The 24,212-nt window shown below is 43.6% G+C and overlaps 1 protein-coding gene across 2 annotated transcripts; it reads right to left on the bottom strand.

Annotated features, from left to right (window-relative positions):
* Positions 1 to 1,502: 1,502 nt before the first annotated feature.
* Positions 1,503 to 23,458, bottom strand: HAVCR2 (hepatitis A virus cellular receptor 2). 2 transcript variants are annotated; one of them, XM_055285490.2, is made up of 7 exons: positions 22,167 to 23,453; positions 19,886 to 20,224; positions 17,924 to 18,007; positions 12,113 to 12,156; positions 9,173 to 9,326; positions 4,589 to 4,625; positions 1,503 to 2,962 (listed from the first exon to the last, which is right to left on the bottom strand). In XM_055285490.2, exons 1-7 carry the CDS (start codon positions 22,222 to 22,224, stop codon positions 2,770 to 2,772), a joined length of 909 nt encoding a protein of 302 aa, XP_055141465.1. In that variant the 5' UTR covers positions 22,225 to 23,453; the 3' UTR covers positions 1,503 to 2,769. The 2 variants fall into 2 exon arrangements, with proteins under 2 accessions (XP_055141465.1, XP_055141466.1); XM_055285491.2 differs by lacking the exon at positions 17,924 to 18,007 and having other exon boundaries at positions 22,167 to 23,458.
* Between the last annotated feature and the right edge of the window lie 754 nt (positions 23,459 to 24,212).

Here is a 24,212-nt window from a genome sequence, read left to right as displayed (position 1 = left end):
CTGAAGTTTCTTCTCACTAGGATTTCATGGCATTAAGACACTTATGGGCTGGGCACGATAACTCAACGCCTGTAATCCCAGCACTTTGGGAGGCCGAGGTGAGTGGATCACCTGAGGTCAGGAGTTCGAGACCAGCCTGGTCAATAGGGCAAAACCTCATCTCTACTAAAAATACAAAAAATTAGCCAAGTGTAGTGATGTGACCTGTAATCCCAGCTATTTGGGAGGCTTTGGTAAGAGAATCACTTGAACTCAGGAGGTGGAGGTTGCAGTGAGCCGAGATTGTACCATTGCACTACAGCCTGGGCGACAGAGCAAGACTCTATGTCAAAAAATTAAAAAAGACATTTAAGATTAATTTTTTAGCCTGTATGAGAACTGCTCCCTACAATTAAGTTTGCAAAATGATCTCCCTTACGTATCTCCCTACAGAATGCCGGTCCCTCCCGAAACTATCTAGATGCAGCCCAATACTCTAATTCACACAAGACTGTCAGAAAGACTTCTAGAAACAAGCAGGCTGGCTACAGCCTTGCTGGCCAACATCTTTTGCATGCAACACAATCACAGCTTAGTCATCACCTGGGGAGGAGCAGTTTTTAGGTGGTGATAGGCCCATATTGTTAATTCATTCCTATGTGCTGAGGATGGCTCAGCAGAAAGAGGGAAATAGACAAAAGAGTAAGACCCCAACAAAGTCCTGAGCTGAACAGTGTTGAGAAACAAAGGCCACTTTGTCCTAGATAAGAGTTAATATGGGGCTGGGCACAGTGGGTCACACCTGTAATCCCAGCATTTTGGGAGGTTGAGGAGGGTGGATCATGCAGTCAGGAGTTTGAGACTAGCCTGGCCAACATAGTGAAACCCTGTCTCTACTAAAAATACAAAAATTAGCTGGGTGTGGTGGTGCATGCCTGTAGTCCCAGCTACTCGGGAGGCTGAGGCAGGAGAATCGCTTGAACCCAGGAGGCACAGGTTGTGATGAGCCGAGATTGTGCCACTGTACTCCAGCCTGGGCGACAGAGTGAGACTCTGTCTCAAAACAAACAAAAGAGTGAATATGGGAGCTTCTGGGTATTTGTGAGTTCTCTAAGAAGTGAACTTGCAGAGTCACACTCTCTCTGAGCTGTCTAATGGAAGTCTTCCAGAAAGCTACCTTTATGATTATTTAATTTTTTCACTCCGAAAATATTTAAGCCGGGCACAATGGCTTACGCCTAAAATCCCAGCACTTTGGGAAGTCGAGGCAGGGGGGATTGCTTGAGCCCAGGAGTTTGAGACCAGCCTAGCCAACATGGTGAAACTTTGTCTCTACTAAAACTATGCAAATTAGCCTGGCGTGGTAGTGCATGGCTATAGTCCCAGCTACTGGGGAGGCTGAGGCAGAAGGGTGAATTGTGCCCAGGAGGTCAAGGCTGCAGCGAGTGAAGATCATGCCACTGCACTCCAGCCTGGGTGACAGAGTGAGATTCTATCTCAAAAAAACAAACAAACAAACAAAAAACAGTAAAAAAAATTTTTAGTAAGTTCCAATTGTGTGTCAGAATTGTGCTAGGCACTGGGGGCAATAATAAGCAAGAAGACCAAGTCTATACCATCTTGAAGTTTAAGTTTAGGGACCACTCTGTGTCAAAAGATCCGGCGCTGGCAATATAGATTGCTGAAGTCCTTTGACTTCTTTCCACCAGGCAACAGAATTTGTGTTCCCATCACTGCTTCTTCTTCTGTGAAAAATATAGCTTCAGTTTGGTCCACGAATACAGAAGTTGGTCAGAGATATTTTCTTTCAAGCACACAACAAGCAAAACTTGGCCAATACGCACCAATTGAATGCACTTCCTTTTTCCCCGGTAGCTCCTGCCACATCTCAGCCCTGCAGGGCAGTCTTCATAAGGGAGGCAAAAGAAGGTCTGTGCACTGGCACTGACAGTTGGACAGGTAGTGCTCAAATAAGCCTAAACCTCAACATTCCAAGGAAATCTTCAAGATCAAGGTAGACCTGGTCCAGTCATCTCTTAATCTTTTAATGATCACTGGCTGGATGCAGTGGCTCAGGCCTGTAATCCCGGTGCTTTGGGAGGCGAGGCGGGCGAATCATGAGGTCAGGAGTTCGAGACCACCCTGGACAACATGGTGAAACCCTGTCTCTACTAAAAGTACAAAAAATCAGTTGCGCATGGTGGTGCATGCTTGTAATCCCAGCCACTCGGGAGGCTGAGGCAGGAGAATCGCTTGAACCCAGGAGGCAGAGGTTGCAGTGAGCCAAGATTGTGCCATTGCACTCCAGCCTGGGCAACAGAGCAAGACTCCGTCTCAAAAACAAAAAACGAAAAAGGAATCACAGATCTCCTTGAAAATCAGTGGCCCCTTTAGACTTTCTGTGCCAAAAAAGTTATGCTTTCACCTCAGCACCTAGTTTTCCCTAGTTTATCTGAAGTTTCATGGACATATGATGTGCCTGAATTTCCTGGAGCTCCAGAGACCCCCACGTCAAGAATTCCTAGTGTATATAAAAGCCCGTTTGAGCTCTAACATCCATGATTAACAGTCTCTGGGTTGGGTAACTCTGTTGGCTTAAATACAGAGGCAATGACATGCCTGTTTAAGTTCGGTGCAGGTCCCAGTTCAATTCCCATGTGAGTCATTATCTTCTGAAAATGAGAAAACTCTGTTCCATAGCAGTGGACAGAACCTCCAAAAACAGTCAGCTGACACAGCTCATAGTTTCTGAAAAAGACAACACCAAGCTCAAAAATAAGGTGGTTGGATCTATGGCATTGCAAAGCGACAACCCAAAGGTTGTGAGGGTTGCTGCCCATTGCTGACATAGCAATAATACTCATTGGGCGCCTCCACTTCATATACGTTCTCCTCAATGGTATAGATGTTTTCTTCTGAGCGAATTCCCTCTGCTACTGCATTTGCCAAACCTGAGGGAGGGAGGTTGGCCAAAGAGATGAGGCTGTGGAAATAAAGGGTTGCGGTTGAGTTAAGCATTTCCCAGGTAACATGGAATAGAGTTAAGAGAATAGCCTTTCCCAAAGAGACAGCAACTAAATATAGTGCATGATCTTTGATCAGATGCTGAACAAGGGGAAAAGCTAAGAAATAGCAATAAAATACTATGGGGAAACAATTGAGAAAATGTCCATTAATTTTAATTTTCTTAGGTATAACAGCATTGTGATAGCTAAGAGAATATCTTTATTTCTAGGAGGTGCAGGCTGAAGTTTAGGTGAAGTGTCAAGATGTCTGCAATTATGTACACATTTAGATTTTTTAAAAATGGGCTGGGCGCCGTGGCTCACGCCTGTAATCCCAGCACTTTGGGAGGCTGAGGCTGGCAGATCACGAGGTCAGGAGTTCGAGACCAGCCTGGCCAACATAGTGAAACCCCGTCTCTACTAAAGATACAAAAAATTAGCCAGCGTGGTGGCATGCACCTGTAATCCTAGCTACTTGGGAGGCTGATGCAGAGAATCGCTTGAACCCGGGAGGCAGAGGTTACAGTGAGCTGAGATTGTGCCACTGCACTCCAGCCTGGGTGACAGAGTCAGACTCCATCTCAAAAAAATATATATATATTAATGCTTTAGATAGCATTCAATGGACAGAGGTTTTTGTTTTGTTTGATGCTGGGTCTTTCTCTGTCACCCACGTGGGAGTGCAGTGGCACAATCACGGCTCATTGCAGCCTTCATCTCCTGTGCTCAAGCAATCCTTCCACCTATTTTTTGTAGAGAAGAGGTTTCATTATGTTGCCCAGGCTGGTCTCCAACTCCTGGGCTCATGTGTTCCTCCCACCTCAGCCTCCCAAAGTGCTGGGCTTATAGGCGTAAGCCACAGCACCTAGCCCAGAGTCATTTTTGTAATCCAAATATATTGCATTCCATTCATGTGCCAAACATCACTAAAAGTTTAAAATCTAGTAAGTTATGTAAGCCATACCTATTTGAAATGGATGTGTGTGTGTGCATAATCAGGAACGAAGGTCAAGACAGGAGTCTATAATAGACTAGCAGTTCTTAGCCCTGACTGTTCACTAGAATCACCTGGAGAGCTTTTAGAACAATTTCTATGCTTAGACTTCATCCCCAGAGATTCTGATTCAGTTGCTCTGGGGTTGGCCCTGCATTAGTACACTTCAGTGCCCAGGTGATTCTAATAGGAAACCAAAGTTGAAAATGCCTGGGCTGATTTACAGAAATGCTGAGAACAGATACTGGGTTTCTTGCTCACTGCTGTAACGCCTAAGTTCAGCCCAGACCCTGGATATAATAGGAGCTCAATCCGTTGACGTTTCAGTTCACTGGAAAAACCATTAATATCGAGATGAATAAGCATGTTGTATTATTAGGGTGATAAATTCTATACCTTAACTTTAGAACTAAAGAAGCTAGAGGTGTCAGGAAGTACACACAGCAGCATATGTTACATTTTCACTTTATAACTAGACCTAGAGAAAGAAGGAAGTATAAACTCAGATCTCAAAGCCCCAGGACAGGACTTCTCAGAGTAAAGATCGACATGTTAGAGTAGGGACTTCCAAGATTCTCACCTTTTCCCAACCCCATTCCATTATTCTTACCTTAAATTCTGTATCTTCTCTTTGCTATGAGAATACCCTAGGTAAAGGGGGAAAGAAAAGCCAATAAAGATGCCTTCATAAAATAAATGAGACAAGAAATCAAATAGGCTCACCGGAAGCACGCATTGTTTAGGGAAATCTGGTCTCACCTTAGATTGAGTTAAATGAAACTCTCAACGTGTGCTTTAGATAATTATATGGACTGTGCTAGAAAATAATAATAAAGATGCATTTTTCTTATTTAACAAATATTATGAGGCCTCTACTATGTGTCTGGCAGTTTGCTTGGCACAAGGAACACAGGAACATAAAAGTGAATTGTGAGCCCTAATTTCATGAAGCTTGCGCTCTCCTGTGGGAGACCAAAGAAATAAAAGAAAACAGTACCCCAGACCCAAGACCAGCCTGACCAACACGGAGAAACCCCATCTCTACTAAAAGTACAAAATTAGCTGGATATGGTGGCCCATGCCTGTAATCCCAGCTACTCGGGAGGCTGAGGCAGGAGAATCGCGTGAACCCGGGAGACAGAGGTTGCAGTGAGCCAAGATTGTGCCATCGCACTCCAGCCTGGGCAACTAGAGCAAAACTCCGTCTCAAAAAAAACAACAACAAAAAGGAAATAGTAAATAGGAAAACAAAATAATTTCAAATTATGATGTATTATAAAGGAAACCAACATCATATTGAAACAGATAATAGAGAGAGTGGTCAGGGAAGGACCCTCAGAGATGACCTTTAAGCTGGTTTCTGAAATGAGTCAGCCAAGTAAAGAGCCAGAAGGAGCATTCCAGGACGAGGGAGCCCCTTGTAAAGATCTTGCTGAGTGCCTGAAACTGAACACATGGCTGGATTAAGGGAGCGGCCCAAGATAAGGTCTGAAAGGTAGGCTGGGGCTGGGTCCAATAAGACTTTTCCAGCCATAATCAGGAGTCTGGATTTTATTCTAAGACCTGTAGGAAACCTTAGATTTCCTTGAAGGGCAGAGATGTGATCCTTATTTGTTTTGGGTTTCTTTTAGCCGCTGAAAACAACTTCGTTATCTGTTATCTCATCATTTCTGTGTTGTGGGTCAGGAATCCAGGTGTGGGCTTACTGGGTACCTCTGGACCAAGGTCTTTCAAGGTGTCTTCTGGGGATGCAGTTTCAAAAATTTGAAACTTAAAATTTTTCTTTTTTTTTTTTTTTTTTTGGAGACAGGGTCTTGCTCTGTTGGCCAGGCTGAAATGCAGTGGCAACTTTGAACTCCTGGGCTCAAGGCATCTACCCGTCTCAGCTTCCGAGTAGCTAGAACTATAGGTGCACACTACCACAGCTGGATAATTTTTTTTAAATGTTTTTGGGCTGGATGCAGTGGCTCACGCCTGTAATCCTAGCACTTTGGGAGGCAAGGCAGGCGGATTTCTTGAGCTTGGGAGTTCGAGACCAGCCTGGGCAACATGGCGAAACCTCATCTCTACTAAAAATACAAAAACTAGCCAGGTATGCTGGCACATGCCCGTGGTCCTAGCTACTTGGAGGCTGAGGCAGGAGAGTTGCTTGAACTCGGGAGGTAGAGGTTGCAGTGAGCCGTGATCACACCACTGTACTCCAGCCTGGGTGAATCTCAATATGTTGCCCAGGCTAGTCTCAAACTCCTGGCCTCAAGTGACTCTCCTGTCTTGGCCTCCCAAAGTGTTAGGATTATAGGCGTGAGCCATTGTGCTCAGACATTGATTTGAGTTTTAATATTGGATTCGAAGGAGGAATAAAGAAATGAGAAGATAAATTAAGTAGAGATAATGGTGCCTTGGAGTAAGGAATGGCCAAAAGAGATGCAGAATAATGAAAAGACTTTAGATATATGTTGGAGGAAGACTGCAGGAATCTTTTGTTGTTGTTTTTCTTTTTTTTTTTTTAGACGGAGTCTTGCTCTGTCGCCCAGGCTGGAGTGCAGTGGCGCAATCTCGGCTTACTGCAAGCTCCGCCTCCCGGGTTCACGCCATTCTCCTGCCTCAGCCTCTCCAAGTAGCTGGGACTACAGGCGCCCGCCACCACGCCCGGCTAATTTTTTATATTTTTAGTAGAGACGGGGTTTCACCGTGGTCTCGATCTCCTGACCTGGTGATCCGCCCGCCTCGGCCTCCCAAAGTGCTAGGATTACAAGCGTGAGCCACCGCGCCCGGCCTTGTTGTTGTTTTTCTCTGAGACAGAGTCTCCCTGTGTCACCCAGGCTAGAATGCAGCAGCAAGAACATAGTTCACAGCCTCAAACTACTGGGCTCAAGTGATCCTCCTGCTTCATTCTCCTGAGTAGCTGGGATTACAGGCATGGGCCTGTAATATATATATATATGTATATTCATGTGATCAATTCAAAAATTCCATGGCTATCTCTGAATAAACCCAGGTAAGTGTGGGTGGGATAGTTTCTTTTTCTGGCTATCTCTGAATAAACCCAGGTAAGTGTCGGTGCGGTAGTGTCTTTTTCTGAATAATCCATTTAACAATAATGGCAGAAGCCATAATGATGAGGAGCAGGACAGTACTGGTTTCAAATCCTATATCTATCAATTAACTGTGTAAATGCAGGCAAGTGACCTAACCTTTTAGCATGCTGATTCTCCATTAGAAACATATTAGTACCTACCTCATAGAGTAGTTACAAGAATTTAATGCACGTAAAGCACTTGGCAGCTTCAGTCCACAGTTAGTGGGGTGACCAACTCATCCCTGTTTTTCTTGGACTGTTCCACTTTTAGCCCTAGAAGTCCCATATATCTTAGGAACACCCTTTAGTCTTGAGCCAATCTGAGGTGATTGCTCACTCTACACACACAGTCCCTGTTTGTGTATTAGTAAGAAAGGCTGCTATGTCGTATTACACTCTAGGGCATAAGGACTTGGTTTCTGCCCTAAAAGAAAATAAAATAGACACAATTATAAAAGTGTGTGAGTGGCTGGGCGCAGTGGCTCATGCCTGTAATCCCAACACTTTGGGAGCTCGAGGTGGACGGATCACAAGGTCAGGAGATCGAGAACATCTTGGCCAACATGGTGAAACCGCGTCTCTACTAAAAATATAAAAATTAGCCGGGTGTGGTGGTACATGCCTGTAGTCCCAGCTACTCTGGAAGCTGAGTCAGGAGAAACACTTGAACCTGGGAGGCAGAGGTTGCAGTGAGCTGAGATCTTGCCACTGCACTCCAGACTCCGTCTCCAAAAAAAAAAAAAAAAACAGTGTGCAAGGTTTTTAGGGTAATGGAAGTATTTAGATCTTGATTGTGATGATGGCTTCCTACTGTAATTCTCCATCAAAATTATCAACTTGAACATACATTTTTTTTTTTTTTTTTTTTTGGAGACTGTCTTACTCTGTTGCCCAGGCTGGAGTGCAGTGATGCAATCACAGCTCACTGCAGCCTCCTGGGCTCAAGTGATCCTCCCACCTCAGACTCCTGAGTAGATGGGACTACAAGTGTGTGCCATCATGCTCAGCTCATTATTATTATTATTACTTTGTAGAGGCAGGATCCTGCTTTCCTGCCCAGGCCGGTCTTGGTCTCAAACTCTGGGCTCAACTGATCCTCTCACCTCAGCTTCCGAGAGTGTTGAAATTATAGGCATGAGCCACTGAGCCTGGCCATTGTACTTATTTATTTATTTATTTGCTTACTTATTTATATTTTATTACTTTTTTTTTTTAAGACAGTCTCACTCTGTCACCCAGGCTGGAGTGCAGTGGCATGATCTGAGCCCACTGCAACCTCCACCTACCAGATTCAAGTGATTCCCCTGCCTCAGCTTCCTGAGTAGCTGGGATTACAGGCAGGGGCCACCACACCCGGCTAATTTTGTATTTTTAGTAGAGATGGGGTCTCACCATGTTGGCCAAGCTGGTCTCGAACTCCTGACCTCAAATGATCCACCCCCCTCAGCTTCCCAAAGTGCTGGGATTACAGGCATGAGCCACCGTGCCAGGCCTGTTTTTTTTGTTTGTTTTTTTTGTTTGTTTGTTTAAAAAAAAAAAAAAAGGATAAGTAACTTAGAAAAAGCTATGTGCTAAGTAACATGATGGAGGAAAACATTCTGTAACACCAATCATGACCCAGCGTTAAAAGGACTTGCAGTGTACTCCCAAAGAGGTATGCCTGAGAAACCAATAACAGAAAAGTGCACAGAAGGAAGTGTTTTTTGTTGTTGTGTTTCCTAGCAAACCTAGACATATTCATGAATTAAAGAAATGAGTTTACTGGAATCAGCCTGCCTGGATTTGAATTCCGGTTCTGCCAGATACTGATGTTGAAACCTTGGGAAGGCAGCTGACTCTAAGCTCGACTTCCTTTCACTGTAAAATGGGGATGGTACTATTCCTTATCTCATAAGACAGCAATGATGATAAAATGTATGTAAAACATTTAACGCAGTGCCTGCCTGACACACAATAAATATTAAATAAAAACTAGCCATTATTGTTAAATGGACAAAAGGGTATTTAGTCTAATCATCTTTGGGTATAAACATGAATTCGCATTTCTATCTAGGTTTTTGTTGGTTCTCATTTAATAATTTGTTATCAGAGGGAGAGAGAAACAAAAACACTTACATTTGAAAATTAAAGCGCTGAAGATAAGAGCCAGAGCCAGGCCAGCAGAGATCCCTGCTCCGATGTAGATGCCTATTCTGATGGTTGCTCCAGGGTCCCGTAACTCATTGGCCAATCCAGAGTCCCATAACTCATTGGCCAATGTGGATATTTGCTATGGAAACACAAACAGGATTTAAGCAGAAAACAGCTAGAACTCACTTGTGTAATCAGTTTCAAGATTTGTGAATTGGACCATCCCTTTTACAACATCACAGGATGGCAGAGTCCTTGCAATCACTTTTGATCTGTCACCTTGTAGCCAACACTCAAGCCAATCCAAGAAAGGGACTCCCTTAACCTTTGGAGTCAGCAAGGAAACAAAATGTGCCCTTCTGTGTTGTGAGTAGAGAAGGAGCTCTTAAGACCCTTTCCCTGCCCCTGCAAAAATTGGCTTTAGAGTGGAGTCTTGTTAGTTCAAGATCCCCTAAGATTCCCCAGAGAGTTTTAGAGTAGTTTACATTTAGTGTCTTGCTATGAAAGCTCTATTTTTCACAAAAAGACAGTGATTCAATAGCCAAGACTTTACAGCCAGACGGTCATGGATTCAAATCCCAGCTCTGAGGCCGGGCGCGGTGGCTAATGCCTGTAATCCCAGCACTTTGGAAGGCCAAGGCGGGCAGATCACGAGGTCAGGAGTTCAAGACCAGCCTGGCCAACATGGTGAAACCCCATCTCTACTAAAAATACAAAAATTAGCCGGGTGTGGTGGCGGGCACCTATAATCCCAGCTACTTGGGAGGCTGAGGCAGGACAATCGCTTGAACCCGGGAGGCGGAGGTTGCAGTGAGCCAAGATCACGCCACTGCACTCCAGCCTGGGCGACAAGAGCAAAACTCCATCTCAAAATAAAAAATAAATTAATAAATAAATAATAATTATAGGCCAGGCTCACACCTATAATCCCAGCACTTTGGGAAGCTGAGATGGGAGGATCACATGAGACCAGGAGTTAGGGACCAGCCTGGACAACATATTGAGACCCCATTTATGCAAAACACACACACACACACACACACACACATAATTATAAGCATTTTTAAAACAATGAATTTAAGGAAGTTAAATCTTCCATTTATTCAATATACATTTACAAATTGATTCAATACACATTACTCCTGCAATAACAGGAGTCCTATATGCAAGATATTGTGCATTAAGCATTGTGGGCACATACAAGTCCTTAAAAAGCACTGTTCGATTGCAAAGAGAGAAGGAGCACATACAAGATGTTGAGCATCAGTTGTGAATACACAAGCAAGAAACTGAGTCAAATAAATGTGGGCTCCTGGATATGTCCTCAAGTAATTTTTTTTTTTTTTTTTTTGAGGCAAGGCCTTGTCCTGTCACCTAGGATGGAGTGCAGGGGCATGATCACAGCTCATTGTAGCCTCAACCTCCTGGGCTCGAGTGATCCCCCTGCCTCAGCTTCCCAAGTAGCTGGAACTACAGGTTTGCAGCACCATGCCTGGCCAAATTTTAAAAAATATTTTTTGTAGAGACAGGGTGTCACTATGTGGCCCAGGCTAGTCAAAAACTCCTGGTCTCAAGCAATCCTTCCACCTTAGCCTCCTAAAGTGCTGGGATTACAGGCACGAGACACTGTGCCCGGCCTCCTCAAAGAATTTTTAAGTCATTGCTGCAAGCTTGCCTTCTAGTGGTTTTTCTGAGGGAGTCTCGCTCTTGTTGCCCAGGCTGGTGTGCAGTGGTGCGACCTCAGCTCACTGCAACCTCCACATCCTGGATTCAAGCAATTCTTCTGTCTCAGCCTCCCGAGTAGCTGAGACTACACAGGCACACACCACCACGCCTGGCTAAATTTTTGTATTTTTAGTAGAGATGGGGTTTCACCATGTTGGCCAAGCTGGTCTCAAACTCCTGACAGGTGATCCACCCTATTCAGCCTCCCAAAGTGCTGGGATTACAGACGTGAGCCACTGCGCCCAGCCAGTTTTTCTTTTATTCTAAGAAGGTAGCAGGGACAGTAAAATTGAGGTTAGTTAAGGTATGGCTTTATTTATAGTTAAATACATAAAATCGGCTGGGCGCCATGGCTCATGCCTGTAATCCCAGCACTTTAGGAGGCCAAGTCAGGAGGATCATCTGAGGTCGGGAGTTCAAGACCAGCCTGACCAACATGGAGAAACCCTGTCTTTACTAAAAATACAAAATTAGGCCGGGCGCCATGGCTCACGCCTGCAATCCTAGCACTTTGGGAGGCCAAGGCGGGTAGATCACCTGAGGTCAGGAGTTCAAGATCAGCCTGGCCAATGTGGTGAAACTCCGTCTCTACTAAAAATAAAAAAATTAGCCGGGTGTGGTGGCTCATGCCTGTAATCCCAGCTACTCGGAAGGCTGAGGCAGGAGAATCGCTTGAATCCGGGAGGCAGAGGTTGAGGTGAGCCAAGATCACACCATTGCACTCCAGCCTGGGCAACAAGAGCGAAATTCTGTCTAAAAAAAAAAACCTCTTCGCTTTGAATATTCCTGACTGGTGTCTTGTCATATTTAAAGAGATAAATTTAAATACTCTTTCCAATTAGGGTTGCAACGGAAGCAAGAAGAATGGTATTCTAGGGAGATGAAGAATCTTTGAACCTTCCACAGGGTAGACAGTTGTGAAATTGAAGAATAAGAGGGACAAAATGCTAATGTTTCTTCTTTGTGGTTTTCAAGCTCTTACTATATGCCAGGCACTTTACACGCATCACCTCAGTCCTTTATTACAACAGGCCTATGAGGTTAGAACTGTCATCATCAACGTGTTACAGCCCAGGAATCTGAAGCTAAGGGAACTTAAGGCTTTTTACCCCAAGGACAAGGTGAGCATGAAGGAAGTCTAAAGCCATACTTCTCCCCTCCAAGTTCAGCACAACATAGCTCACAAAAAAAGTTACTTACTGTTAGATTTATATCAGGGAGGCTCCCCAGTGTCTGTGTCTCTGCTATAAAAAGAGAGAGAAAAAGAGAGAGAGGAAAAATAGCCAATAGTATAGTTAAGAACGTTTTCTTTTATCTAAGTTTTTAAAAAATCTTAATGACGCCTATAATCCTGTTTGAAATGAATTCAGCTCCATACTTGTCACAATAATTAATGGAGAGACAGACAAAATTTACTGAACACCCAGGAATCAACTTTAGGATGGCCACATTTTTTCATCTAGATAATGAACCGTACTGTTTTATGAAATAGAGACTTCTGCCAGGCAGTCCTACATTAAATATGTGCTTTGTTTTTTTCACAGGACCCTAATGAGTTCTACAAAAATCTAGCAATATTGATAAGACTCAGGTATTATTTATTTATTTATTTATTTAGAGACAGAATTTCACTCTGTCAACCATGCTGGAGTGCAGTGGCATGATCTCAGCTCACTGCAACCTCTGCCTCCCTGGTTCAAACAATTCTCATCCCTCATCATCCCAAGTAGCTGGGACTACATGCATGCACCACCATGCCCAGCTAATTTTTGTATTTTTAGTAGAGATGAGGCCATGTTGGCCAGGCTGGTTACGAACTCCTGACCTCAGGTGATCTGTCCACCTCAGCCTCCCAAAGTGCTGGGATTACAGGTGTGAACGACCAGGCTTGGCCTCAGGCATTATATTCTAATTAGATTTTAAAAGACAACAAAAATTCATTTCCTTCTCTTTTTTTTGAGACAGAGTCTCACTCTGTTGCCCAGGCTGGAGTGCAGTGGCACAATCTCAACTCACTGCAACCTCCATTTTCTTTTTCTTTTTTTTCTTTTTGCAAGACAGAATCTCACTCAATCACCCAGGCTGGAGTGCAGTGGCATGATCTCGGCTCACTGCAACCTCCGCCTCCTGAGTTCAAGCAATTCTCCTGCCTCAGCCTCCCTGGTAGCTGGGACTACAGGGGCGCACCACCACACACAGCTAATTTTTGTATTTTTAGTAGAGACGGGGTTTCGCCATGTTGGCCAGGCTGGTCTCAAAACTCCTGACCTCAAGTGATCCACCCGCCTCGGCCTCACAAAGTGCTGGGATTACAGGCGTGAGCCACCGTGCCGTGCCCAGCCTCCATTTTCTTACATAAGTTTTGCATTTACTTATGAGAAGGGAGACAGGGTTGCCTACAAATGAAAATAATCACTGTGGCCACGATATAATAGGAGCCAGGCCTTGCGCTAAATAAACTCTTTCAGTGAAGAAGCTCATTTTAGAGATACTTAGAAGCACTTACTTTAGAACTACTCTTCTAAAGTAGAGACTGTTAGTCCCATTGCACAGATAAAGAAACTGAAAATTAGGGAAGTGAAGTGACTAACGCAAGGTCACACGACTTAGCAAATGACAAAATGGCCTTCCAATTTAGGTCTGCATAGCCCTAAATGCACATTCTTAATTATACTGCCTTCACCAGCCTTTACCTCAGTGCTGTCATTATGAAGAGGGTCACGTTGCCCAGCCACCCGCTCACCATCTTTCATTCCTGTTCATTTGTTTATTTCTTCATCTGCTGATCCATTCCATGAATATGCACTATGCCCTTACTCTAGGCACAGGGGACAGAGCAGGGAACAAGAGGGGCACAGGCCCTGACCTCACGAACACTGAATTCTAAAAATAAGTACATTGCCAGCTTTTGGGAAACTAAGCATGCTTGCTCATTTTTATGGCTAAGTCAGAGATGTTGAAACTTCTTAAATGTCACTGTCACCTTCTGGAAGCCTTAATGTGTATAAAGGGTTTGACTAAATGCTGGTTTAACAAACTATAGTTTAAATATTGTAAAGGCATAGCCTCAGCCTAAAATTATTGAAGAAAAAAAGATTATGTTCCACTTACTTTTGCCCTAATTACCAGAAAAAACTTTAAAGTATAAAAACCGCAGGCTTGGCGAGGTGGCTCATGCCTGTAATCCCAGCACTTTGGGAGGCCAAGGGCAGGCAGATCACGAGGTCAGGAGATCGAGACCATCCTGGCCAATATGGTGAAACCCCGTCTCTACTAAAATACAAAAAATTGGCCAAGCGTGGTGGTGTACGCCTGTAGTCTCAGCTACTCAGGTGGCTGAGGCAGTGGAATCGCTTGAACCCAGGAGGTGGAGGTTGCAGTGAGCCAAGATCACACCATTGCATTCCAGCCTGGTGACAGAGCAAGACTCTGTATCAAAAAAAAAACAAAAAAAAACAAAAAAAACCCTCATCAGTACAACTGCTAAGTAAACATGAATCTTAAGTGCACATAAGATTTTGAAATGTAAATCCAGTTTCAGCGTCCTTATAATTATTTTTCTTGATAAAAATGGTAAAACTAACTTTTTAAAAACTTCATTTTGCTATGAAAATAATCAGTAAAATCAAGCACCGTTGTGTCATTACAGCTTTTTTTCACACAGATTTGGCCACCAACCAAGATGGATGGGACAGTTGAAGGGAGTGGCAGTGTTCTTTCTGGAGAAACCAAGATTTGCCTGGTGGGGCAGGTGGCAGTGGAGGTGAGATGTGATGGCCTTAACAGTGTATAAATTTAGTAGTTACCATCTATTTGGCACTTATTAGGTGCCAGACATGGTGCTTAGCACCATATACATACAATCTCATTTAATCCTCAACCACAATAAGTAGGTACTACTATTTTCCCCATTTTTCAGATGAAGATACTGAGTCTGAGAGAGCCACTTTGCCCAAGATCACACAGCTATTAATTGGGAAAGCTAGGATTTAAAGCAGATCTACTCTAGAGCTGAGGACTCACCTGTGACCCAGTCCTTACTCCTTCAGGTAGAAGACAAGTTGCATTTGTTCTGTGTTCAAATTCCAGGCCCTTGGATCTCTTACTTTTAAAGGCTCTACTCCATTTTTTTTTTTTTCTGAAAAAGAGTCTGGCTTTGTTGCCCAGGTTTGGAGTATAGTGGCACCAACTCGGCTCAGTGAATCCTCAGCCTCCTGAGTTCAAGCAATCTTCCTGCCTCAGCCCCACCAAGTAGCTGGGACTACAGGCACATGCCACCATGCCCGGCTATTTTTTTTTTTTTTTTTTTGAGATGGAATCTCGCTCTGTTTTCCAGGCTTCAGGACAGTAGTGAGATCTCGGCTCACTGCTCCCGGGCTCAGACAATTCCCCTGCCTCAGCCTCCTGAGTAGCTGGAATTATAGGCATGCACCACCATGCCCAGCCAATTTTTTTATTTTTAGTAGAGACAGGGGTTTCACCATGTTGGCCAGGCTGGCTTAAACTCCTGACCTCAGGTGATCCACCTGCCTTGGCCTCCCAAAGTGCTGGGATTACAGGTGTGAGCCACTGCACTCAGCCTAATTTTTTGTGTTCTTAGTAGAGATGGGGTTTTGCCATGTTGCCCAGGCTGGTCTTGAACTCCTGAGCTCCAGTGATCTGCCTGCCTTGGCCTCCCATAGTGCTGGGGTTACAGGTGTAAGCCACTGTGCCCAGCCCCATTTTTATATTAAATGCTCCCACATCCCACATTTTAGAGTTGGTTTGCCAGCAGACAATTTACATAATGTTACATATTATAGACAAACCATTAAATATTCATTCAATTTTTTATTTTCCTATTTAGGAGCTACTGACCTATTTTTGGTTGTTTCAATATTTTTTCTCAGTCAGGCCCTTGAGAAGCTCAGAGATTCGAGGTATTATTCCTATATTCCCATTTTTGTTGCCCTAGAGGGAAGGAACTAACAAGCAAAAACTAAAGGGAAGGCTGGGCGTGGTGGCTCACACCTGTAATCCCAGCACTTTGGGAGGCCGAGGCAGAGGGATCACCTGAGGTTAGGAGTTCGAGACCAGCATGGCCACCTTGGTGAAACCCCGTCTGTAATAAAAATACAAAAATTATCAGGGCGTGGTGGCGTGCGTCTGTAATCTCAGCTACTTGGGAGGCTGAGGCAGGAGAATGGCATGAACCTGGGAGGCAGAGCTTGCAGTGAGCCAAGATCGTGTCACTGCACTCCAGCCTGGGTGAGAGAGTGAGACTCCGTCTCAGAAAAAAAAAGGAAAGAAAAACTAAAGGAAAGAAGACTTCTGTCTGTGGTAGAGACAAGTATAAGGAAATGCACCACCTCGACAGGGAGTGAACTCCGTCTACAGCAAATGCCCACTCGGTGGTGATGTAGTAAAAAGTACTGGCCAGGCGCGGTGGCTCACGCCTGTAATCCCAGCACTTTGGGAGGCCGAGGCGGGTGGATCACGAGGTCAGGAGATGGAGACCATCCTGGCTAACACGGTGAAACGCTGTCTCTACTAAAAATACAAAAAAAAAAAAATTAGCTGGGCTTGGTGGCAGGTGCCTGTAGTCCCAGCTACTCGGGAGGCTGAGGCAGGAGAATGGCGTGAACCCAGGAGGCGGAACTTGCAGGGAGCCGAGATTGTGCCACTGCACTCCAGTCTGGGTGACTGAGCAAGACTCCGTCTCAATTAAAAAAAAAAAAATGTACTGAAGGAAAGGATGGGAAAGTGAGACTAAATGACCTTGAAGTCCCTTCCAGCACTATGGTTGTAAGATTCTTTAAAATATAACAATGGCATACAATAAGTATCTGGTATAACTTTATTAGCCCACAATGTGGATGATCATCTGTCCCCACCATATTTAGTTTCCTCTCTAATTGCATAAAAGATGTTGGCTACCAATCACTACAGACTAACCAAAGACTGAACCTTTGGAGAGCTAAAACTAGTAACTATAGTAATAATAAACAGTTGAGTGCTTTTTATGGGCCAGGTACTATGCTGAGCATTTTACATACATTATCATGTTTATACATTACAATGACCTCATGACATGGGCACTGGAATTATCCTCATTGTAGAGATGAGCAAACTGAGCTTCAGAGAATTTGAGCAACTTGACTGAGGTCACAGAGCTAGCAAGAACAGCTGAAATTAGAACCCATTCCACCTGTCACTGAAGTACTTTAACCACAATCTCACTCTGCCTCCTGATCTTATAATATTAACGACAACAGCTAACATGTACAAATAGTGGTCAGACATTGGGATAAACGTTTTAGACATTTTCTTATTTAAAGCCCATAAGGTGTGATTTATGAGATTTATGACATTATGAGGTGGGACTCACCTATTAACTTCATTTTACAGAAGAAAAAAAAATGGAGCTCCAGAGAGATTAGAAGAGACCAGGACACTGACAAGAAATAACTTAAAATTAACCTTCATGATCAATGTGACCTGACTTCTGCTTTATGCCCAATGTTCTCTTCTGGAGCACGCTGAGTACATCCTTGCTGAATTACATGATGAATTTAACTACTCCTTCTGTGGCTGAAATCCAGGGAAGCTGATGGGCTTTATTCTAGTTAGAAGGCATCCTAGAAATCACCTAATCCAATGTGTCAGTTCCCAAACACAGACTGGCACCAGTTCATGACGAAACATCACCAGTCCAGGGTCAATCAGAAAATGTGGACAAAGTAATGAGCATTTCATTCAATTTAGTTAATATTTAAGTAAAATTAAAGACTATAAAGTTTATTAACTTTTTTTTCAAGTTAAAATTTAAGCAAAACAATCCTAAGCCAGAGCATCTTTTTCCCAGCACAGGCGTGTCTCCACCACTTCCCTCTTTTCAAACACTATTTCAGCTGCACAGAGACATCCATGCCTCCACTCTCACACTGTTTTCTTATCTTTTTTTCCCACATTCAAAATCCTCTGAATTCAGAGCCAGCTAAAGATTCCCTCCTCCGCCCCATGCATAGTTACCTGGGCCATGTCCCCTGGTGGTAAGCATCCTTGGAAAGGTTGCAGTAAAGTCTCTCTGCAGAGTCGGTGCAGGGGTGACCTTGGCTAATGTCAGAAACAACATAAGGATGAAAATTATCTGAGAGCAGAAAGCTTATTTCAGGGAATCAAAGGGGCAGCAAGAAAAAAATGCGAAAGACAATTAAGAAAGAGAAATATACCCTCAGCTTCCAAACCTGCCTGGATACCTACGTTGAGAGTGTATCACACACTTCAAATGTTTGACAAAGGTAAGATGCAGTCATCATTGTTACATTCTGATTATTAATAGCGGAACTAACAGCCACACAAATGGCCATAATTACAGGTTGAAGACTCCTTATCTGAAATGCTTGAGATCAGAAATGTTTTAGATTTTGAATTTTTTTTTTTTTTGAAACGGAGTTTTGCTCTTGTTGTCCAGGCTGGAGTGTAATGGCATGATCTCGGCTCACTGCAACCTCTGCCTCCCAGGTTCAAGCAATTCTCCTGCCTCAGCCTCCTGAGTAGCTGGGACTACAGGCATGTGCCACCACACCCGGCTAATTTTGTATTTTTAGTAGAGACAGGGTTTCTCCATGTTGGTCAGACTGGTCTCGAACTCCCAACCTCAGGTGATCCACCCACCTCAGCCTCCCAAAGTGCTGGGACTATAGGCATGAACCACCACACCCAGCCATTTTTTTATTTTTTTATTTTTTAGTATCTGCACTATACTTATACTCCAATGAGCGGAATGCTCCAATGAGCATTTCCTTTGAATGTCATGTCAGTGTCCAAAAAGTTTTGGATTTTAGAGCATTTCAGATTTTGGTGCATTTTAGGTTTTAGATTTTCAGATTTGGGATGCCCAACCTATAAAGGCTTTTAATAAAATACTATCACATAAAATCCTTCTAATGGCCCACATGATAGGTATTATTGTCATATTTTATAGAGGAGGAGGTCACAGCGTTTCAATAACTTGCTTGGGATTATATAACTAGTAAGAGGCAGAGTTAGATTTAAACTGAGCTCTATCTGGGCACAAAGTACATGTTATAGAAATCTTAAGTCTGTTCACCTCCCAGCATACATGCATAACCCAGCAGTTCACCATGCTGGCTGCACCTGGGGTAAAATCACCTGAGGTAGACTCTGTAAAAAGCTAATGCTTAGCATCTACCTCCAGAGATGCTGATTTCTCTGTTTTTTGGTAGTGCGGTTTTTTCTTCTGCTTTTTAAGAGATAGGGGTAGCCACACTATATTGGCCAGGCTGGTCTCAAACTCCTGGCCTCAAGTGATCCTCCTGTTTCAGCCTCTCAAAGTATTGGGGTTATAGGCATGAGCCACCGTACCTGGCATCTATAGTTGTTTAAAAACTCTCTATGTGATTCTAATGAGAGTCAGGGTCTCTAACCACTGATCTAGGCCTTTCTTCCCATCTATTCATGTCACTCATGAGTTTTGGCTTTTCTTTTCTTTTTTTGAAACAGAGTTTCACTCTTGTCAGCCAGGCTGGAGTGCAATGGCGAGATCTTGGCTTACTGCAACCTCTGACTCCCAGGTTCAAGTGATTCTCCTGCTTCAGCCCGAGTAGCTAGAATTACAGGCTCTCGTCACCATGCCCGGCTAATTTTTTGTATTTTTAGTGGAGACAAGGTTTCACTATGTTGGCCAGGCTGGTCTCGAATTCCTGACCTCGTGATCCACCGGCCTCAGCCTCCCAAAGTGCTGGGATTAGAGGTGTGAGCCACCGCGCCCAGGCACACCCATGAGTTTTAAAACAGAGAGAAGGTGTTAAATATCACTGAGCATCACCGATGGGGCCTGTTAAACTTTAGGTCTTGGGGCCCTCCTCCAGGGCTATAATTAGGGAAGTCAGAGGTGAGAACAATCAGTACCTTTAATATGATCCACAGATAAATCTTATTCATAAAGAAGGCATGCAAAGGTCCACTCACCTGGTTTGATGACCAACTTCAGGTTAAATTTTTCATCATTCATTATGCCTGGGATTTGGATCCGGCAGCAGTAGATCCCACCCTCTGCTAGAGTCACATTCTCTATGGTCAGGGACACATCTCCTTTGTGGAAATCCCCATTTAGCCAGTATCTGCTGGATGTCCGATAATTCACATCCCTTTCATCAGTCCTGAGCACCACATTGCCACAGTCAAACACAGGACAGGCTCCTTTGCCCCAGCATATGGGCACGAGGTTCCCTGGGGCGGCTGGGATGTAGGAGCAGGGAAGATAGGCATTCTGACCCACCTCCACTATGTATTCCACTTCTGAGGACCCTGAATAGAGACAGAAGGAGAGCCAAGACTCAGGCGGTGAGTGAGGTTACTCCATTTCAGGAAAACTGCAAGCCACGTCTTACAGAATAAAGAGGAAGCTGCAGTCCTGTTTGGAGGATGATTCGCTGTGACAATGCTTCTCAGATGTGAAGGCCATCAGAATCACTGGGAAGCCTTGTGAAAACACAGATTGCTGGGCTCAACTGCTAGAGTTCCCGACTCAGTTGGCCTGTGGTGGAGCCTGAGAACTTTTATTTCTAACAAGTTCTCAAGTGTTGCTGAAGTGGCTGGTCCAAGAATCTCACTTTCAGAAACACTGCCCTAGGAGAGAATTGTGGCCCAATTCTGTGAACACGGGAGAACAGGGCTGATGGAGAGAACAGGGCTGATGGAAACAGACAATCAGAAAATTGGTCATGGTCAGCCAGGAAATGGCCCGCCCTTCTGGGCTACTTGTTCATCAACAAAGGGAGGCTCTCCTAACATACTTCTCTTTTTAAGCAGCAAGTGCACAGTAAATAAAAACCCTTGGTTAAGTAAGAATCTTGTGTATTTGAAACTACTCATGGAGTTGTTTTAAGATTTAAAGTTGTGAAAAGAAATTAAATTTTGGGACCCCAAACTCATTTAGCCAAAAGGAAAAGTCAAGCTGGGAACTGGGTCACAGAAACCTGCCTCTTCTTTTTGATTCCTGAATAAGATGGCTACAGGATGAAAGGCTGCATGCCTCCCCCATATTTTGCCCACAAGGAAATTCCTGGTCAGCTGTGCAATGCAGATTGATAGCTCATCTCTACCGGCGCGGTCACCCTGGCCAGACACAAATGCGTTATCTGATTGTTTCCCTACCCCATTTTGTCTGTGTTATCTAATGTAAAATGCAGGCTCCCCATATTTTTCCTCTGCCTCCCCTTTTTTATGTGAAAACTGAGTGCTTCTCAATATCCCACCTTGTCCCCTTTAAATCTGGAGCCCTCAAAATCATCTTCTGAAAAAGTCATAGACCTGTCTCCCAGGTGCCTCCTTAACTTTGGCAAATAAATCTAAAATGATTGAGACTTGTCTCACCATTTTCCTCAAATGACAAAGTTAATTCCATTAAAAAAACTATATATATTTTATATATGATAAAACATTCATTATATATTTTCTTTTGATTTTTTTATATTCCCTTTGTTTTCATATGACTCAACTACAGTAAAAACATTCAAACACTATCAAAGGTGTATGAAAAAGTTGCTGGGCGCGTGGTGGGTCACGCCTGTAATCCCAGCACTTTGGGAGGCCGAGATGGGCAGATTACTTGAGGCCATGGGTTTGAGACCAGCCTGGCCAACATGGTAAAACCCTGTCTCTACTAAAAATTAAAAACATTAGCTGGGCGTGGTGGTGCACACCTGTGATCCCAGCTACTCGGGTGCCTGAGGCAGGAGAATTGCTTGAACCTGGGAGGTGGAGATTGCAGTAAGCCGAAATGGCACCACCACTGCACTCCAGCCTGGGCAATAGAGTGAGACTCCATCTCAATTAAAAAAAAAAAAAAAAGAAAAGAAAAGAAAAGAAAAATATGCCATACTCTCCCAACTCTTTACCATTCACTTGTTCCTTTTCCTAGAGCCTATACATTAAGAAATGTCCACATATTCCTGCTCCCCGACAATGCACACACACAAATAGAAGCCTAATATATGCATTATTCTGCAACTTTTTTCTTTAATAACATTATAATTTTGAGACGTTCTATACCAGTATGTTTCATCAGACTCACTGTTTGTATCATGATTATATCACATTTATTTACCCAGTCCCTCACTGACGGACATTTAGGTTGCTTCCAAGCTTTTGCTATTACAAACAACATTATAATGACCATCCTTGTATCTCTCACTTGTCCTCTGTACAGCACCATTATCTCATTGTAAATATCCATGCCGAGACTTACTTGTAAGTAGCAGCAGCAGCAGCAGCAGGACACAGTCAAAGGGAAGATGTGAAAACATGGAGCTTGCAGAAGAAAAGTCAGAGGACACCTCTGTTAGGCACAGTTTTAACTCTCCAAATGGACTGGGTACTTCTTCCAACTGTCTACTCCACAATCACATGAGCAGTGGCCGCCCCCACTGAGTGCTAGCTCAGCACACCCGGGTGTCTGATTGCCAATGATTCTTATAGTAACACTGCCAGGTCTACAGTCACATTAAAGGAAACCAAAGTTCTCTGTCATGCCACACTACACACATCCTGTAAGTGTTCTGATGTTTGTCCTGTGACATCAACAAAGAGGAAGCAATACTTCAGTGGAAGAAAACGCTACTCAGTCATGGCACATAAAGAGAAACCTCTAATAATATCTCAGATGAGATAGACCTGAAATGGAGCGTGTCCGAGTCCATCTGACTAGCAGGGAACACAAAGTACAGATGCATCATCCATGGATTCATTCACTCACATCAGTCCCTTCATCAGGCCTGTGACCAATGTTTATGAAGCCCCTACTTTGCACCAGGCACTGGACTAGGAGGTGGAACACAACAGTGAATGGCATGTTCCTTATCCTCACATTTACAGACCATTGCAACTCCCAGCCTAAGCCTCACTCTCATCCTTCTTCTAACACAGGTTAGGTTGTATCCTAGAACCTTGCTGCGTCTCAGTTTCCTCATTTATATAATTTATAAAATGAGAAAATTGTATTAGATAATACATGCATGGCTCTCTGTTCTAATATTCTGACTTGCATGGCTCTCTGTTCTAATATTCTGACTTTGACCTTCAAACTTCCAACTCTTCAATTTAGAAAAACATGTTCCTTTTGGCAACACTTCCTTTCCTCTACTCGGAGTGGAATTAAGGGGATCTTGGTATCCTGTTTCATCTCATGCATACAAGGTGCCCCCTCTCCCCCACCCCAAGAGGCTTTGGCCATGAATGATCAGAAGGTGTTGAGTTTCAGCCACACTCCCATTACTGAGGTAACAGCTTAGACTCACATAGCCTCCGCTCTGGGAGTGTGACCTTTATCTGGACACCTTAAAAGCAAAAGCTTTTTTTCATAAAAGGGAAGTGAGCTCACAGGCTGAGTGGTTTCTGAAAAGCCAGTGGCCTTCCTCTATGTCTTGCCTTCCTGAGTTTCTTTGTCATTCACATTTATGCCATTAAATGCATTGGGTATAAATACCAAATTTGTTCAATATAAACAAATGGCATTTAATATAAATATGCAACTTGTTCAATGTGTGTACTTCCCATAGCATCGCAGAGTGGCAGTTACTCAAGAGATCATAATCAATTTCTCATTTCATTTTATTTTTTATTTATTTATTTATTTATTTATTTATTTATTTATTTATTTATTTTGAGATGGAGTTTTGCTCTTTTTGCCCAGGCTGGAGTGCAATGGCGCGATCTCGGCTCACTGCAACCTCTGCCTCCCGGGTTCAAGCGATTCTCCTGCCTCAGCCTCCTGAGTAGCTGGGATTACAGGCATGTGCCATCACCCCGGATAATTTTGTATTTTTAGTAGAGACAGGGTTTCTCCATGTTGGTCAGGCTGTTCTTGAACTCCTGACCTCAGGTGATCCACCCGCCTCGGCCTCCCAAAGTGCTGGGTTTACAGGCATGAGCCACCGCGCCCGGCTAATTTCTCATTTTATAGACAAGGAATCTGAGACTTCAGAAAATTGATTTGCCGAAAGGCACATGATTGGTGATTTAGAATGAGAGCATAAGCCCCATAAGTGTCAGATTTTTTTCCACTATAAATTATGTTTTATTAATTTAATGTTTGTCTTCCCACATAACTAATAACCAGCAAATGCCCATATTCAAGTGTAAGGTAGAATAGATTAAATATGGGGTCTGGGGTTATGTTTATTAGAAGAATGAACTTGGTCAAGGCTCTTAAAAGCATCAGCCCTCAGTTTCTGTGTTTCGTTTTGTTTTGTTTTTGTTTTTATTTTTGTTTTTGTTTCGAGATGGAGTCTTGCTC

The sequence above is a fragment of the Symphalangus syndactylus genome, chromosome 7 (assembly GCF_028878055.3).
Source record: "Symphalangus syndactylus isolate Jambi chromosome 7, NHGRI_mSymSyn1-v2.1_pri, whole genome shotgun sequence".
Taxonomy (NCBI): Eukaryota; Metazoa; Chordata; class Mammalia; order Primates; family Hylobatidae; genus Symphalangus; species Symphalangus syndactylus.
The sequence above is the reverse complement of the archived record's forward strand: the minus strand, read 5'-3'. Positions and strand labels throughout refer to the sequence as shown.

Coding starts and splice junctions, on each gene's coding strand:
- HAVCR2 (XM_055285490.2), bottom strand. CDS start 22,224: ATGTTTTCACATCTTCCCTTTGACTGTGTCCTGCTGCTGCTGCTGCTG. Junction 4,626..9,172: donor CAGCGCTTTAATTTTCAAAT/GTAAGTGTTTTT, acceptor CCCTTTACCTAG/GGTATTCTCATAGCAAAGAG. Junction 2,963..4,588: donor GAGAAGATACAGAATTTAAG/GTAAGAATAATG, acceptor TTATTTCCACAG/CCTCATCTCTTTGGCCAACC.